A 20637-nucleotide genomic window follows, 5' to 3' on the forward strand; every position below is an offset into this window, starting at 1 on the left:
CTTCTAAATAATTTTAAAGCTCAGTAATTGCATAAGTGAAGAACAGTTCTATGAGAGTACATGTATGTATAGAGTTAGTGGATGGGGATAATTTTCTGATACCTTTTTACAAACAGTTGACCCTGTTTTATTGTTTTGGAGACATGAATGAACAAGATTATACTTTAATGGTACAACACTCTCTTGATTCACTTTCCAGATCAGTTAGTTTATATATTTGCTAATTCAAGGTACCAGGTAAAGGTGTTTTGTATCGCTGATTGGAAGTTTTAAACAGTTTTTTTTTTCTGTGTCGCCTTCTGTATAAAACATAATGAAAAAAGACTAAATGAGTAAGAATATTACAGTCTAATGCAGCTCTAAATAAATGTTCTAAGTTATAAATACAAATTTGTCCAGTAGAACATCCTGAGCGTTTTGGCTATTGTTAAAAACCTCTTTAAATTTGGAAAAGCAGTATAGATTGACTCCTTGTTTTTACATGTTGAGTGTTGTTTGAATAAGACTTCGTTTACAGCAGAACTATCGATACAAATATAATTTATGATATGTTCAGCAAAGTCATCAAATCACCAACTGAAGCAAGTTTATACATTTAAAAGAACATTAAATGCATTCAACAGTTTATGATTGCTTGCACGTTTAGTTGTAGGTCTTAAGAGCGTGATAATCAAAAACATATTGCTGTAATTAAATGTTTAATTTTGGGACTGATCATCTTGATGATAAATGTTTGACCTCTGTATAATATATTTATCTTTCTATATATTTACTGAAGTTCTGTGCATGTAACTTCCAAATTCTGTTAGTGATAATTTGATCACGCCGTAACAGGATTTTTCACTTGATTCACATCTGTTCTCTCCTGTTTGAATACTAAGTAGGCAAATGATGAAATAGGAGCGGATATAGCTCATTTAGTAATCATAAAATAAATTTTGTATATCAAGGATGTCTTTTCAATATCTTTACACGTGTAAAATCTCACCACAAACAGGACGTTTTAACTTTACAGATGGGTCAGATAATTAGCAATTTTGGTACAACTCTACAATGAATTCATGCATATTTCCAATAGCATTTTGATGACATTCTTTCATACATGTCATAGATTTATTTACCTGTATTGGACGTGTATGATATGAATGTATCGTGAATTTCCCAACACTATTGTCTCACATGTATGAAATATTAATAAAAAATACCAAGGACTGTTATATGCACCACCATATCTTCTTATAGTTTAGATAAGTAGCTGGTATCTGATGCTTGTATCTAAAGGGAGATAATATGTTTTTGCAACATGTAATTACACTGGACAACAAATTTTTACAAAAGTCATGTTACTGAAATAAAATTAGTCAATTCTTATCAATTTTTATGTGCTGAACACGAATATGACAGTCAAATTGCAAAATTGGCTCTAGTTTTTTTGTAATCTGCAAGAAATTAATGTTTACATAACGAAATGCATTCCAATAGTAAAAGGTCAACTGTAATAGCCTACCTATAAAAAATCAAGTCATTGACTACATCTTAGATTTCTTCGCCTGTCTCTTGTACAGCTGTTCGGGAGCATCTCTGAGGAGTGTCCAGCAGTAGTCAGCCAGCATTGTAGTGGACCATTTTCCCTGGTATCTTTGTTCCATTGTTGCGATATCTTGATGAAAACGTTCGCCGTGTTCATCACTAACAATACCACAGTTGCTAGGAAAGAAATCCAAATGGGAATGAAGGAAGTGAATCTTTAGAGACATATTGCAGCCAAGTTTCTTATACTTCATCAACATGTCTTCTACTAGTTCCTTATAGTTTTCTGCCCTAACATTTCCGAGGAAGTTTGTAGAAACTAGGCGAAAAGCATTCCATGCTTGTTTTGCGTCACCTTCCAGCAAGTTGTTGAACCGGTCATCTTTGAAAAGCTCTCGAATCTGAGGACCCACAAAAACTCCCTCTTTAATCTTTGCTTCGCTGAGTCGAGGGAATTTTTCATGCAGGTATCGGAATGCTGGCAAAGTCCGGTCAATGGCTTTCACGAAGTTCTTCATCAAACCTAGTTTGATGTGAAGGGGTGGTAGCAAGATTTTCTGAGCCTCAACCAGAGCTGGGTGTTGGATATTCTTCTCTCCAATGGCTACATTCTGCCTGTGAGTCCATTCCTTCCTCATGTAGTGCATTTCCCTTGCTTGGCTATCCCACTCGCATAAGAAACACATGTATTTTGTATATCCTTGCTGCAGTCCCATTAAAAGGGCAACTACCTTCAAATCACCACAGAGGTGCCAGCTGTACTTATTATACTCAATGGAATTCAGTAGCTGCCTTAAGTTATCGTATGTCTCTTTCATGTGGACAGCATACGCTACTGGAATAGATGGAAGAATGTTTCCATTGTGCAAAAGCACAGCCTTGAGACTCAGTTTCGAAGAGTCCACAAATAGTCTCCATTCTTGTGGGTCATGAGTGATTTTTAAAGCATTCATGAGGCCCTCAATATCGGAACAGAATATCAGATTACTTTCCTTTCTGAAGAAAGGCTCCAATTGCTGGTGGCGCTTTCGATATGCAGTAATTGTGACATCTTCTTCTAGAAGATTCCATTGTTGGAGTCTTGATCCTAGCAATTCTGCCTTGTTCTTTGATAAGTCCAAATCACGAATCAGGTCATTTAGTTCTTCCTGTGTTATTCTGTGTGGGGTTGATGATGCACCACAGTGAAAATCTGGATCACTGCATGCTGATGGACCAGGAGAAGAACAGGTCGACTCACCTTTGTCTTCGTCAGATGAATCAAGAGAATATTCTGCTGGAGGTTCTGGAATAGGAAGTCCCTCACCATGTGGAACTTGTCTCAATGCAGACGGAATGTTTGGGTAGACTATTCTCGACTTCTTTCGCTTCGTTATTCCGCCGGAAAGAGGAGGAACCAAGCAGAAGTAACAGTCATTTAGGTGGTTGCTTGGCTCTCTCCACACCATTGGGACTGCAAACGGCATTGATGACCTTTTGCAATTCAACCACTGTGAAAGCTGTGTTGTACATGTAGCACAGCATATATGCGGAGCCCAAGGCTTGTCTTGGTCACCAACCTTGCATCCGAAGTAAAGATGATATGCCTTCTTCACTTGAGAATTGATACTTTTCTTCTGGTTGGCAAATGTCACTTCCCCACAAATATAGCAAAAATTGTCCGCGGTATTAACACACTTTCGAGGCATTACTGTTCTTTATTGTACGTAAATGGATAAAATAATAAGTTTTATGTAACAGTAGCTTGAACTGTCTCGCACAACGTCTAAAATATTTTAAATGCTGAACCTATCTGATTGGGCTTTATATAGTACACTGCTTACGTCAGCTTCAGCAGCCGCCTGGCATTAGTATAATAGGCCTACACATGTATAGTACACTGCTGACGTCAACTTACTTCAACAGCCGCATGGCATTAGTATTGCATTGCATCAGAAAATGATGCAATCAACTGTGGATGATGTGAGCATGATGGTATTATGCAATGTTACATCATTATTCCGGATGTTGCTGCAGTCCTACTGGAGAAATTTACACAGTGAAACATAGAAAATGAGGTATATGAATATCTTCAAAACGAGAGCCAATACAAATTTTTCACGGTTATATTCGTGTTCGGCACACCAAAATACTACAGATTAGGGCCTTTTCAAGTCAGTAATGATTTCACTGTTGACCAGTGTTATTAGCGGATATCTCTCTACAAGTTTTCCACCAAGCAATCCAGGACACGGTTTCGGGCCTTTGTATTACTAGCTCTGGAAGAAAGATAAACTTGAAAATCGCGAACAAGTACCAAGTGTGTAAACGGGGACCTTCCTACAACTCATGATTTAACATTATTCTAGGCTAAAAAAGTTGGGAGAAGCAAGATTTTACTATTTTTCCTACCGAGGACGTCATCGGCTGGAGGTGTGACCTCGTCATGTTGGTGTGATCTCATGAATGTCCTCAGTGTACACCAAATACAAATGTGTGCGCGCACACACACACACACACATATACACACGTTCTTATGACATAATATGGTAGTGATATGTACATTTTTAAAAGGTCCATAATTATAACTTAAAAAAAGAAATACTTGTTCTGAGTTATTCTTTGAAATGATATTTGGTATGTTATGTATGGATGAATGACTGATTGATGTTTAATGGCTTTCGACTGACTAATGGGTCTAAAGCACTTGTACTGAAGTATAGGTCTAAAGCACTTGTACTGAAGTATAGTTCGGGCAGGATTCGAACCTACAACTTCTTGTCTGACATGCTAACCAGTGAGCCATTGTATTTTGTGAATGGTAACTTTCAAATATTTTTGAAATGTTGCTCTACATTTAAAGAGATAGTGCATGCATGCTACAACAGAAAAAGTGCTTTTTTTCCTTCTCAATAAAGTACACAGCTTTTTTGTCTCATTTGGGTGATCTCTTAGGACTTAGGAATACAAAAATATATACAAGCAAGACTATTTTGGAAAACCACATTACTTTTAATCAAGAATTATGCACATGTATTACATGTTCCACATACTGAACAAATGATTGATAAACACACACACACACACACACACAATGCATGTGGAAAAAGCAGATTTTATATCTTGCAATCTTCAGATTCAAAAGTAATAATATTCATCCTCAATATAAATGACTACAACATTTACCAATGAATATATTCACAACACTTTAAAAATATACACAGAACTGAATTATATAAACATCTCATAAAACTTGGACCACACTGATGAATGAAAAATATACATGTTCTAAAAAATCAAAACATACAAAAATGAAGCTGATAAAAATGAAGGCAATATTTTCCATTCTTGATTGAATATATACAAGAAATACACTGAAATACTAATTATCTAAACCCATTTTAAGACGATGTATTTTGCTTTGAAAACTGATCTGAATCATTAGTGGGACATGGTGCAAGTCTAAATGATGGAACTGTCTTGATGAGCTGTACCCCAATTATCGGTACTGCATGGTGTACAGTAAGTGTGACCTTTAATGGTAGTGAAAATACTTGGTTCACATAAATGAAAAATATGGATACATTATTAACTGTAAAATCACGTAAGTATTATGCTATAAAAATTATAAGACAGATAATTAAAGACAGCAGATATTGCCACCTATATCTAAAAGAGTAATGAAAACCAAAATCGATTCATCAATGAAAATGCTCTCAAAGTATTGAGCTGAAAAATATCAAACATATTATGAACAAGTGTTTTACACAGTGCATATAATAAAAAACTTAAAATGGAAATATACATCAATCCAGTAAATCATTGTAATAAAATACTAATGTCTATATCACCATTCATAAATGTGTACTGAAACAACTCTAAAGACACCGTTGGTTGGAAATAATTAAAAAAAGAACATGTATTAAAATGAATGTCTCAAACTAAGATTTGCATACAAAAAGATACTTTTAAACCAAAATATGTACATGACTTTTAACCACTGAGATCAATGAAAATGATAACATCAGGAACAAGTTGCCATAATTAACAGGTAAAAAACTCACAATTAAGGAAGATGAAAACTCTTGTCCAAAGCAAATCCTCAGCTATATCTAGTCTGATGCATGCAATTTTATTTTATTTCATCTATAATTCAATATCTGAAATGCATATGCTAACAGACCCTTCCAACATGTTGATCAACCTTACGAACTCACCTCTTTACCCTGTAACTAATCGGATGGAAGATAACTGAAGCTTGGTGTGATTTGCTATGTAATGTTACATAATATGGAACAGTCTTAATATCTCATCCGATTACCTGTAACCAATTGGATGGATGAAAACTGAAGCCTGGTGTGATTTGCGATGTAATGTTACATAATATGGAACAGTCTTAATATCTCATCCGATTACCTGTAACCAATTGGATGATGAAAACTTTAGTCTGGTGCGATTTGCTATGTAATGTTACATAATGTGGAACAGTCCTAGCATCTCATCTCATTAACTACGGGTATATCTAACTGGATGGCTACAAACTGAAGCCTGGTGCGAATAGCTATTTAATGTTTCATGATTTTGGACAGTCTTAACAGTGCATCTCATCTCGTTACGAATTGGATGGCTGGAAACTGAAGCCTGGTGTGAGTTGCTATGTAATGTTACATAATTTTGGAACAGTCTTAATATCTCATCTGATTACCTATAACCAATTGGATGGCTACAAACTGAAGCCTGGTGCAAGTTTCTATTTAAAGTTACATAATATGGGGCAGTCTTAACAGTGCATCTCATCTTGTTACCAATTGGACGGATGAAAACTGAAGCTTGGTGTGATTCGCCATGTAATTTTATGCAACGTAGAACAACATGTAGGAATGGTTCCCACAAAATAAACTAAAATATAGACAATATATCGAGATTCTCAAAATCGTAACAAATTGTGATCAATTTTACTCAGATTTAACCTTTATCTTCCTTTCACACAGCATGGAAAATTTCAAACTGTTTTTAATACATTAGAAAAGATCTTAATATATGAATAATACTGGGCTTAAACTGTATGTAGTTGTGGGGCTTAAACTGTATGTAATTAAATATGGGCTTATATTGTACATATTTATGAGCTGAAATTGATTGTAATTATGGGCTTAAGCTGTATGGAAATAATGATGGACAGGGCTTAGAGCAAATTCAGAAAGATCCATTATGTATTCTGATCTTTTTCATTCAAGCACTGAACACACAGCATTTACTCCGAGCTACCAATAATGAAATGGCTGATTTGGGTCTATGTTACTTACAACCGGGTGTGCATTATGGCAGAGAATGAATGGCATATACAGTATAAATCAAGTTATTAATGCATGATGGGTAAATGGGTCATAGATAAATGTCCTCATCAATTTCAACTTTAAAGATTAGATGTCAAAAGTTAGGTTTCATGTATGTGAAGATTTGCAAAATAACAAATCATCTTATCGAGTTTTGCAGACTTTGTTTCTATTAGGAAAAGTGAACATTTAGTCCAGTCATTAAAAGATTTAAAAAACTGCTAAATAACAATTGTTAGAAATAATGAATATTAAAAATCTCAGTGATACAGATAACTTTTATCATCTTAAAATATATTATGCAATAATGGAAAAATGAACAATCATTATATTTCTATTATTACACCTACTTTTAAACAAGTTTTTGGAAATGAGAGAGACAAAAAAGAGGAAAATTGGGGTGCAACTCCTCTATTTAACTACAGTTTTAAGCTAGTATTGATTATATTTCAGTTAGATGTTGTTGTTGTTATAGGGTTTAACGCCATTTTTTCAGCACAAGATGGGGCTATGCATGGCGGCCAGTATTAATGGTGGAGGAAGAACCCGGGAAAACCCCGGAAAGATCCACCGACCCATGAGAAGCTACCGGTAAGCTTTCTCACATACCCGCATTGGCTGAGCCAGAGACTTGAACCCACGCTGACAGAGGTGAGATGGTATTTCAGTCAGTGACCTAGGTCAAAGCAATACCTGACTGTTGAATTAGTATTGGGTCTACATGTCAGTGACCTTGCTAATGGCTCCTTAGCACTAAATGGGACCTTTTGTTTCAGATAGTCCATGTTAGTGCTAAAGTTAAATGGCACAATTTTTAAAGAATATGATTAAAGATTGACCAGATCTTAAATCTGCAATATGCAGAATCATTATGATAAAATTTACCACCAACAAACTCTGCTGTTCTTTTATGTAAACTTTCATATTTCATTCCATGATAACTTTTACATCATACATGCAAGATTTTGTTTGCACAGGGATATTACAGCACACCCTCACTATAAGGTACATCCCTACAATACAGTTTCCATTACAAGGTATGGCAATAGATCCCATTTCATTACACAGTAGTAGAATCATATGTACTTCATTATAGGGTTCTCACAGTATAAGGTAGTATCCTCAATGGCTTCCTTGGACAGTGTTATAACAAATAAATTTGCTATAATGTGGTATCAATAAAAGGTGGTAAATCTTTGGCTTTCTTGGGCAGAGTTATGATGACAAAGTAATGTGCATACATCATGCACTTTATTATAAAGTAGTCTAAACACAAAGTAGTATACTCTATGGCGTCCTTGGACTGGGTTAGATTAAGGAAGTACTGTATAATTTACCTTATTATAAAGTGGTCTACTCTATGGCTTCCTTATACTGAGGGAGTGTTATATATAATTTACTATTTATAAAGTGATCTAAATACAATATGTTATACTCTATATGACTTCCTTGGACAACATTATAATGACTGAGAAATGAATATGTATGAGTGAGTAATATATATGTATAATTTACTTAATGATAAAGTGGTCTAAAAGCAAGTGGTATACTCTATGGCTTCCTAGAAAAGGATTATAATGTGAGAGAATGCTGTACTGAGATTATATCCTTTCCAAATAATGAAAAGAAAGTCTTAAAAATCTATAATTTTCTCTTGTCAAAATGCTTTTGCCATGTAAATGTCAAATTTGCGGTGTATTTCAATCAATGTCTAATTGGACTAATGTTTATTATCTTCTGTTCCATAATTGTAAGATAATAACCTGGATAACATTATAATTATTGTATATATCATAATCATTTTTTTTGTACATTAGATTCTGGTCCTGAGAACATTGTACTGTTATTTGTAAATATTTAAGATAATCCATTTCTGAGATAATCTGGCTTAAATCCTTGAGTTGGGGCATTAAATCCTATACCCATAATGCACATTATAATTAACTTCCTCCTTCGAGTTAAAAAAAATTACCTTTTTAAATTGTCAATTTTAACTTTTGGCATCCGCATGCATTGTGTTATTTCTAAGACATAAAAAGTATATTTTCTTGCTATGTACTAATGTCACCATCAACATTATGCATGCATTTAACAATAATGTTAAATTTCTTGCCCAAAGTTTACATGTATTCTTTTGTGCTTCTGTGATATGTGCCAGTGTGTGTGTGTGTGTACAGGACTATACATATATACAAATAAACAATTATATTCTTTTAATCAGCACTTATAACAGAATAATGATTCTGATGTTTATTGTTTCATTGTAAGTATGTACTATCTGTGTACCTGTCTCTTGGATTATAAATTTCATTTTCACTTGTTGGTAAAATGGCTCATACAGAACTATTTATTTTGTTTTTACCCGATCCTTAACATTAAATAAAATTTCTTGTATCTTGTAGAATTAATGCTTACTGTGCAGCTAGAAATGATGTCAACAAAATGATAGAATTTTTCACCTAGGTGTACCATAGCACTACAATCACTGGGACATAAAATGACATACATGCATCCAAGATCTCTTGTAAAATAATCCAAACAATAAGAAATCTATACACAACATCCCTGTGAAAGAAAATGATAATGCCAGAGAAAAGAATACATGACATTGGGAATTCATTAGCAATTAGAACCTGCTGCAAACTGGCCATACTGGGTTACTGTAGTGGAAATACATGATGTCCAAAACTCTTGTATGGAAAACAATTCACTCACCTATATAAGCATTTCTTTATGCATTTTATAGGAGTCTACAATTTTTCATGAATTATAAAATACTCATTCAACTATTCATTTATGGACAATTAATGACTGGATATATTTTTCTATAATTTTTTATGTACAGACCTCTTCTCAGGGAAAAGTTATTAAACTAGGAGTAATGCAAGAAAAAGCATGCAAACATTTAAATTAAGTGATTTTGGATTTCTTGGCATAAACCACTTGAAAAATATACATAAACAATGGGTCTATTACAGAACTGACATGGGGGCGGGGGGAATCCCCCCTTCCATCAGAAAAAAGGAGAATCTGTTGAACATAGGAGGAATTTATTGAAGAAATAAAGGTATGGCCTCCAAATATGAACCATAATGGTGGTACATTTAGTTAAATGTCTTGGAAAGCTTTTTAAAATTAATACAAACCCTGCAATTGCATGTCTAAAATAGATCCAAAAAGCAAATAATACTGTACAAATTTACAAACAATACTATTTTCCATTAAATATATATACAATTATATATCTAACATCTGGGACCTTAAGAAATACAAATACTGTTTTGACTGTTTAGAATAATTTGTGTGCAATGAAACCCCACCCCACCCCACCCCACCACATTCAAGGCCACTTTAAGTGGGATATGAAAGACCAGTTGCATTATATTCTGGCTTGTGAAGAATTAACTCAAGGTCATTCAAGTGGTTCAAAGTCTGACAGTCATCTACTGAATAACCTGTTTTTGAGTATGGTTAATACATACCAAGTTAACATTCCAACTTGTCCCCCCCTTAGCTTAAAACACATACTCGGTGTCTGGAAATTTTAATTACTATTACAAATGTAACAAATATGATATCGGGGAAAACTGGAGGCTCCAGATATGTGGGTTTATGATGGTAGTTTTTCTCAATGAGATCACATTCCATCTTAGGCACACCAAAAAAAAACTAAATACAAATGTGGCACTAATCATTATAAAAAGATAAGATCAATTATTACATGAATTCATGAAGTAAGAAACTGTATTTGTCGGGGGGGGGGGGGAGAGAGTAGGATGGAAAAGCCAAAATGGAAAAAGGGGCGAGCCTTCAAAAATGATGCAATAGGGTAAAGGGGAGAGATATTATTACAGGATTGAATATATATATATATATATATTGCACATTGCTTATGAAAATTTTAAAACTCTGCACCCCCCTCTAATGGATATGTCCTATGCATGTAGTTCACATTATATGCCCACCCCATGTGTATCCACATTATATGCCCACCCCATGAGTATCCACACATAAAAAGAGCATGATCAATTGTGGCAATTATTTATCATCAGGTTCTGCCATCTGACCATTAGGCCCCCAAATAAAAATCAAAAGGCTTTAGGACCTTAAGTGCAAGCAATCCAGTAAGTCTGGTCAAGGAACTTATTCTAGAATAAAAGTTGTTCTGTATAACTGATTTTCTTTAAACCACAATGGCCCAGTCCCTAAAATAAACAAGCCTCTACAATGCTGTAAGTACAAGTCCACCAGAACTTTGGTTGATGTAGTCTAGTCTGATCTTGACCACTTACCCCCAAGTCAACAAGCTTCTTTCATGCTAACATTCAAGTCATGCACTAAATTTGCTGAAGGGACATAGTCAATAAATGAGGTTTTTGTGCAATCACTTTTTTCTTATTTCAGTCAATGTGATCTTAATCTTTGACCCCAAAACTGAAATGCTTCTTGCCAAGTCATCCACAACATTTGGTTTGAGTCTGTGATCTAAAACTAATAATACTAAGCAGAAGCCATTTTAATGCTTTCAGTCTGTGACCTTGACCTTTGGCTTAAAATTTCATGACTCTTACTTACCCTCAGTCCAAGCAATTCATCATTTGTCCAAGTATAAACTATAGTAAGTGCACAGAAACCATTTTGACCTTGACCAAAACTGATATGCAAGTGCAAGCCATCCACAAAGTTTGATAACTTTAGAGAGTGGTGAACTTGAGTTATTATGCAGAATTTGTTCCAGACTGACATCACCATACCATAATATGCTTAGCCTTATGATGGGTTGGGCATATAAAAACCTATGCAAATTGTAGGAAGAAAGTGATTTGTAGATATGTGCATCTGCAGGTAATGACCATAATAGTTATCAAGTTTCACTACAATCCATAAATAAGGTGGGAGTACTGCATCCAAGAGACTGTGCACTCGATGGAGGTCAGACAAATGGACATGGCAACTTCTACTGACTTGGAGTATAATTTTTTGTATAGATATTAATGTAAAAGTGTAAACTAAATTTCTAATGTCAACCTAGAGAAGCTTTTGCATAATTATGCTATGAAGATTCTTGTCAAATAAGTGTAAATTTAAAAAGGTTTACAAATGTACAAAAATATATAAATTGATGTAATGACCGGAACATCTAATGAGTTGTCTACATATAAATAGAAATATGCCTATAAACAAATTTCATTTGATAAGCTAAAGTGGATTTTCTTGGCTCAACCAGGCTAAAAAGGTTTAAACAAAAACTGATGTTAAAAAATGGAAAAAAAAATGCTTTAATGGTTTGAAGCAATGACTAGGTCATTTGCTTTATGACCATTATAATGTGTAAAATTTCATGCTTTATGCTTAGTAGTTTTTGTGTTATAATGCTAAAATGGACATGCAGCTTTACGGACATAACGACAGACAACAAAACAATATCATTATTTTTGCAATCACTGTGGTGTCATAAAACCTATAATTCATCTTCCAGTTTCTCCTTTTTATAGCTATGAAGTGTAAAATGTATAGTTTATTGTTAAACATTTTATGAAGCAACTTATAAGTAATTCAAATTTTCAAGGTGCTTTACGGACAGATAAAGATAAGTGGTCTTGGTTTTGTTTTTGCAAAGACCTTTAAAAGAATATAAATTTGAAGAGCTGTTCAATATGAATACTAAAACTGTATTTGCCTTAATGAAGACATGAAGAGAAGAAAACAAACAAGGGATTGGTACAAGGTTCAAGCTTTATGAATAGACTGGTACAAAGTCCAAGTTCTAAACAAGGGACCTATACAAAGCCCTATTTATAACAAGGGACTGATACAAGGTCCTCATTCTAACAAGTGACTAGAATAAAATCAAAATTCTAACAAGTGACTGGTACAAGGTCAACAAGGGACTGGTACAAAGTCCAAGTTTGAACAAATTAAAGGTACAAGGTCCTAGTAACTAAATGTTTTTTTCCTACCAGACAAAGTTTTGACCCATATGCTGAAGTTCAGGACAGGTGTATCTAGTTGGAACAAGTTTTTCTGTTGGCTTCATACTTGCAAGTACCTGAGAATAGAATATTTCAGAGAACACTGAAGGTTTTCAGCTGGCTGTTAATTAATATAATATTGTAATACAAGTTACACTGTTGTATAATTAGGGTTATGGGTTTGGAAGGGAAAAATATGGGAAAAGATCAATAAAACTTCACATAAACAGATACAATTTTGGTATCTACACAAAAAAAACCATCAGAATAGAATGACATCTGCTTAATCAAGGTCAAATGTTGGAAGAATCTTCTGAATTTCTGTCCTGTGAAGATTCAGATGAATTTCCAGACATCCTAGGTGAAGGGACTGGTGGGCCAGTTTTCTTCTCACGGCTCATGGGCCTTGGGGGTGGAGTCAACTTATTTTTCCCTGTTGGTGAATGGAATTCTACTGACGATCCACATATCTTTTCTCTAATATCAGTGGGCCTGTTCTCATTTTGAATTTTAGTATCAGAATGACTGTTGCCAATGGAATGGGGCACATTTACATTACCATTTTTTTTTCCATTTGCAGAAAGGTCTGTACAAGAAGGATGATTTGTAGAGGGGGAAATATGATTTGAATTTGGAGGGCCACTGTCGTTGGTCGCTCCTCTCTCTTCAACAATCATTTCTGGATTGGACTGACCATGTGGTATCTCTATATTATCATAAAATGTGGAGGTGCCCACTTGTATAGGTTTTGTATTGGAACTGGTAAACTTTGAGATTGCACTGCCTTGATTGTCTGTGAGATCAGATTCTGACTTGTTCGATCTTTGTGGAATTGGTGGTACAGCTGATCCATTTACATAGTTTGGGTTTTTCCATTTTGGCAGTGGAGGTGGCTTACTACCTGGTTTTGGCTTACTGGGGACTACTGGCGGGCACACCTTGCCTGGATTGAATTGTGACTGAAATGATTAAAATTAATATGAAAGACAGATTAAAACAGTCAATAACTCCAATCTAATTCCATATTTTTACAGCTTTGTGTACCACTCTTTGTCTGGGTCACATGCCAAGATATAAATTATATTATATTTAATATTTATGCAATGTGGTATAATGTTTGCACAAAAAGGGAAATTATTATTATTATTGCATGTTTTTTTCTAATTATTTTCTTGAAAAAAGGTCTTCTACAAGCCCTGAAATACAAGTAAAACAGAAAATGCAATGCAGAACGAGGTACAAAAAAAAAACCATTCTGAAGAAAACTACACATGTAAAATGCAAAATGATCAATGATAAATGTAAACAACAAAATGTGAATGCATTTCACAAACAGATCTCAAATTTTTTTTCAAGGCACTGCTAAATTCCAATCAAAAGCCCTTTCATATGATAATCCAGGATCATCATCATTGGTTGTACAGTGGTCCCCCTCATGAAAGGCCCCCTTGACCAGTGGCCATCCACTCTTTACAGCCATTTACCCCTCACAAGTGGCCACATTTTATTATTAATGTGTCCAGAACCAATATTTAATTACAGTTAGGTACATGTATGGTATTCAATCATCTTTCCAATGCCTGTTTCTGGATCTCAGGTTTTTATTAGCCTACTGAAAGAAGTGTTGGCTAAAGTATATGTACCACTTACCACTAAGGTTACTATTATATCATTAATGCCAGCTTTTACAGGAAATTATGTCAGCAATATTTTGATAGAGCTTTGGGCTTCATACAGCTTAATTTTGTTTTTAACTGACGATTACAACTGGATGCAATATCCAACCAGCTGTGATAGGGCATAAAAGACATCTACCAACCAACCAAATGTGATGGCATAAAAGACATCTACCAACCAACCAAATGTGATTGCATAAAAGACGTCTACCAACCAACCAAACGTGATGGCATAAAAGACATCTATCAACCAACCAAACATGATGGCATAAAAGATGTCTACAAACCAACCAAATGTGATGGCATAAAAGACGTCTACCAACCAACCAAATGTGATGGCATAAAAGACATCTACCAAACAAACAACCAAATGTGATGGCATAAAATACATCTACCAAACAAACAACCAAATGTAATGGCATAAAACACATCTACCAAACAAACAACCAAATGTGATGGCATAAAAGACATCTACCAAACAACCAAATGTAATGACATAACAGAAAAAAAAAACATTCTTGTCTATTACAACAAAGAAGATATAACATAATGGGTTGAGAAAACAAGAGATTGTTTTTGTATTATTTAAAAAAAAATCTTTGTTCTTAAAAACAACCACTTAAGAAGCTGTTATCATTCTCTGCTCCAGAAAAAAAGTTTACTGAATGAAACTCACAGGTTTTGAAAATCATCCCAATAACAGCCATATTTCATGCATCATTAATTACCCTGATTACAGATGAGGCCTCACATGAAAAAGCATGCATCATGTGATCCATTCACCTAATGCTTATACTCATTCACATGTAGGGGTTTCTGGGTGGCCAATAGCTTTCTGGAGGTCAATGGAGCTTACTTTTTTTCCCCTGAGATTCTTCCTCTACTAATAATACTGGCCTATCTTGTGCTGAGAAATGGCGTTAAACCCAAAACAAACAACAACAAAATTTACATGCACAATACCAAGTTAACCTATCACAATATACAAGTTTTGGGTAACTTGTCACAATATACAAATATACAGTCCTATTAAGGAAAGTTTGCCATTGAATAAACACATTTATTTCTACTTCTATGTGCAATGATGTGAGTAGGCTAGGTTGATGTTGTCGTAGAGTTTAATGCCATTTTTCAGCACACGATAGGCTATACATGCCGGCCAGTATTAATGGTGGAGGAAGAACCCAGGAAATCCCCGGAAAGAACCACCGACCCTCAAGAAACTACTGGCAAGCTTTCTCACATACCCACATTGGTCGAATCCGAGACTCAAACCCATGCAGACAGAGGTGAGATGACAGTGATCTGTAATGGAGAGCACTTTAGACCACTCAGCCACTTGGGGCCCCTGAGTAGGCTAGGATTATATAGCATGAAAGAATCTCTGATCATGAACACAAATACTGAACCCATGTAAAAAAGCATAAAATATAGGTCACTGGTTGTAAGGGTGTAAATACTAACAGTGATGCATCTGATTATTTTGTTTCATGTATGGAACAAAACCCAAGAAAAGATTTCAAAGAATTTAATATAGGTCACAAAAGCCTATTTTTGCAGTAAGGATGTAGAACAAGTTATCAAGATGCATTCACTCACCAAGTTTCATGATTCCATGTTGGACAGTATGCACACGGTATGTTAAAATCATGTGCATACTTGAACTAAATGCAAATACTTTACCAAAGTCAGTACAAGATGAAATATAAATTATGATGACATTCATTTGGTGTAAAGATGTGGCAGAAACAGAAATAAATAACATCATCAATTTAATGATTCTAGCATGAATAGTACCTGGGAAATGAAAATCAAACACACAAAAATGTAACCAAAGTCAGTTAAATGTAAATTATAGGCCATAATGACCTCTTATTGAGTGAAGCAGTGTTCATCAAGATGCATCCCTTAACCATTTTTTTTTTACACTGTCTGTAAAGCATGAAATATGGTGACAGTGACATACATTTGAGATGAGTGTGTAGTACTTATCAATCTTTATCCTTCAATCAACTTCCAAGATTTCAAATAAAACACTATGTACACAGGGTACCAAAATCCTGTCTGGTAATGAACTGAACACAATATCTTCACTTAAGCCAGTAAAATGTTTAAATATAGGTCACATTTAACATTTTCTTTCTGTAAGGATGTATACAACTAATAGAGATGGATACAATAATCTACTTTATGACAGTTGTATCAATAGAGCTTGAGAAAAAAATATGAAACACAAATGTAACTAAAGTCAGTGAAGCATAACATGTGGACCAGTGACCTACTTTTATGAGGGTGTAGTACTCTTCAAGATGCATTCACCCACCGAATCACATAAATCTAGGTGTGAATGGTATATAAATATATACAGTTTAACAGCTAAACACAAACTTTAACCCATGCCAGTAAAATGTGTGTTTGTGTGTGTGTAATTTAGATTTTTAATGTAGCTTTAACAATTTTTCAGTCATATTGCTACAATGTCTACAGTATTACAGTTTATAGTGATGTCTAGCACTGGTGCATCATGCTGCCAACATGTAGCATAATTTCCCACCCAGTCACATTATCCTTACAGCAGGCAACCAGTCCTAGCACTAACCTCTTAATGCAGAGTGCATAGTAAGGCAGCTGTTACTACCATTTTTTAAAGTCTTTGGTATGACTCAGCTGGGTTCAAATTCTAATCACTAGACCACTGAAGCCATCCAGTAAAATGTGAAATGTAGGTCACCACGAGTTTCGTAAGGGTGTTCTACTAACAGAGACACAAGCAATCATCTAGTTTGATGACTCTAGACTAAAGCCAGACCTGCCAACCCTGACGAGTCCATCTCAGTAAGGCAGTTGATTTTTTTCCATAAGATTGACCAGTTTTCAGTAAGGTGTAGCAAAAAATCAATAACCGCTATTGTAAAGCTGGAAAATGTAATTTAAAGTTCGACGCAGCAACGACACACATTATGTTCAACTGAAATGTTTGTAAAGTACGCGTAGACTTATTTACCACCAGTACAGTTGCACAATATTTAGTTACAAAACCCTATGCAACTAATGGCTTGTTGCTATTTCTCAACTTGACGTAATTCTTGGAAATTCTTTTTGCATTTCACATGATAATGGCAATCATATCTCCTGCCACAATACATATTCAAATTGGCACATGATGTAAAAAAAACTAATTGTGGTCTTTCCACCTTTTAGTCACAAGAATCTGAATACTTCATTTTATTCATTGTGTTGATTATTAACACTTTTTTAGAAGCTTATTTTCCCTTTCGTCTTAATCGAGCTTTGCTTTCTGGATGCCATTTTTAAAAAAAATCTATAATCAACAGTTTGATAATGCAGACACTTTGTATGAACAAATAGGTGCAGTTTAAAGCTTCTGGGGTGCTGCTGTAAAGTTAATCTAGATCTCTGACTAATTTCACTAATTATAACACGAATCCTAGATCCAAATCAAACACAAATGAACCAATTATCTGGATTTTTCATCAAAAACATTTATCCATAGTTTTTCACACCTAGTCCATAAGTCCGTATTTTAAGGATAATTTCTGTAAGACTTACTGCAAAATCATAAGGGTTGGTAGGTCTGTAAGGCAAGCTTGAGAAATAAATTTCAAAGACAGAAGGTAAAGTCAGTTAAGCATGAAATTTTGTGACGAAGATGTACAAGACACATCTTCTCATGAAATTTCATGAATCTAGATAACACACACACACCAACTACTTTGTCACGAGGTAAATACAAGTACATAACATTAGCCAGTCAGATGTGAAATATAGGTTGCAATGACCTTTTTTAGAAGTAATAGATTTAAAACAAAACTGAATCAAAGTCAGTGAAGCATGAAATGGGGGAGCAATGACCTCCTTTTGTGATGACGGCATGATACTCTGCAAGATACATTCGATCACCAAGTTTCCAGGTTGAACGGTATTTATAGAGTATGCAAAAGCAGAGCAAGAGCAACCTTAACCACGAATGTACAACGAATGTCCATATATGTACAATGGTGGGCAACACAAACCCTTTCCCAGTGGGCTGGTGCTATGAAACCCACACCAAAGTATTGCATAGGAGGCAGGAAAAGTGATGGTTGAGATTCACTGAGTCTGTATATATGTGCAATTTTCTGTGTGGATGCTGATTGATGTCAATGCCTTGGGGAATAGTTTTCCTCTGCTTTGTAGATGTGAACTAACAATGATGAGATGACTGATGAAATGAAATAATTAATGGGATACAAACAGAATGCAAATGAAATATAGATTTGGTAAAATTATATCTCCTATTGTCTGAAGGGGAAGATTATTGATTTATTCACAGGCACAATAAAGTGGTTAGGGTCAACATATAGGCAGATGGAAAATCAGTGATAAAAAAGTAAGGACTGGATCTAAATAAATACCTGTCTGACACTACTCTTCAATGGCAATGGAGGTGGTGGTTCAACAACATCATGATTTATTGGAAACACTACTGAATAAAAAAGAAATATGACAATGTGAAATATAAAAGACTATAGGGAAAGTTTTTTTCCCCACTATTCCAAAACAAACAACCCTTTACATCAACCTCCTCTGAATTAAATAATGAATCCCTTGCATATATTGGGATGTGTAACATGCCCAATTCTTACACACATAATCCCTTGCATACACTGGGATGTGTAATATCCCCAATTCTTACACACATAATCCCTTGCATACATTGGGATGTGTAACATGCCCAATTATTACATAATCCCTTGCATACACTGGGATGTGTAATATGCCCAATTCTTACACACATAATCCCTTGCATACATTGGGATGTGTAACATGCCCAATTATTACATAATCCCTTGCATACACTGTGATGTGTAACATGCCCAATTCTTACACACATAATCCCTTGCATGCATTGGGATGTGTAACATGCCCAATGCTTACACACATAATGAACATCCAGCAGACTTGATATGGAATAGGCCAGATTACTCATGAAAACGTCATCCAACATAATAATAATGGTAATAATATGATCACAGAATGGTAGAGTATGTTCTAAATATGACCAGAAATATAGCTGCTAAAGATTGAAAAAGTCAGCCATTCTGATGGAAGAACTGAAGTCTTGATGTTGTGAAATGCTGATGACTGCATGGATCATATTTGAAGTCTTGATGATGTGAAATGTTGATGACTGTATGGATCATGTTTGAAGTCTTGATGATGTGAAATGTTGATGACTGCATGGATCATATTTGAAGTCTTGATGATATGAAATGTTGATGACTGCATGGATCATATTTGAAGTCCTGATGTTGTGAAATGTTGATGACTGCATGGATCATATTTGAAGTCTTGATGATGTGAAATGTTGATGACTGCATGGATCATATTTGAAGTCTTGATGTGAAATGTTGATGACTGCATGGATCATATTTGAAGTCTTGATGATGTGAAATGTTGATGACTGCATGGATCATATTTGAAGTCTTGATGATGTGAAACATTGATGACTGCATGGATCATATTCAAAGTCTTGATCATATGAAATGTTGATGTATGCATGGATCATATTCAAAGTCTTGATCATGTGAAATGATGATTGCATGGATCATATTCAAAGTCTTGATCATGTGAAATGATGATTGCATGTTGATGACTACATGGATCATATCTGAAGCCTTGATGTTGTGAAATGTTGATGACTGCATGGATCATATTTGAAGTCTTGATGATGTGAAATGTTGATGACTGCATGGATCATATTTGAAGTCTTGATGATGTGAAATGTTGATGACTGCATGGATCATATTTGAAGTCTTGGTCATGTGAAATGATGATGACTGCATGGATCATATTCAAAGTTTTGATCATGTGAAACGATGATTGCATGGATCATATTCAAAGTCTTGATCATGTGAAATGATGATTGCATGTTGATGACTACAGGGATCATATCTGAAGTCTTGATCATGTGAAAAGTTGATGACTGCATGGATCATATTTGAAGTCTTGATGATGTGAAATGTTGATGACTGCATGGATCATATTTGAAGTCTTGATGATGTGAAATGATGATGACTGCATGGATCATATTTGAAGTCTTGATCATGTGAAATGATGATGACTGCATGGATCATATTCAAA

At 34.9% G+C, this 20637-nt stretch overlaps 1 protein-coding gene across 3 annotated transcripts in view; it reads right to left on the reverse strand.

Moving 5' to 3' along the window:
- Nucleotides 1–4500: 4500 nt before the first annotated feature.
- The window catches only part of LOC149802224 (dedicator of cytokinesis protein 4-like), a 365588-nt gene continuing 349451 nt past the window's right edge, over nucleotides 4501–20637 (reverse strand). For all 3 annotated transcript variants that reach the window (XM_089956651.1, XM_089956650.1, XM_089956649.1), the window contains 2 exons: nucleotides 18909–18979; nucleotides 4501–13776 (listed from right to left, as the gene is read on the reverse strand). In XM_089956651.1, the coding sequence (XP_089812777.1) occupies nucleotides 13111–13776; nucleotides 18909–18979 (737 nt within the window). In that variant the 3' untranslated portion in view covers nucleotides 4501–13110. The remainder of the gene's footprint in view (nucleotides 13777–18908; nucleotides 18980–20637) is intronic.

This window comes from Sinohyriopsis cumingii, chromosome 4, assembly GCF_028554795.1.
Source record: "Sinohyriopsis cumingii isolate HCF-2022 chromosome 4, ASM2855479v2, whole genome shotgun sequence".
In the NCBI taxonomy this organism is placed as follows: Eukaryota; Metazoa; Mollusca; class Bivalvia; order Unionida; family Unionidae; genus Sinohyriopsis; species Sinohyriopsis cumingii.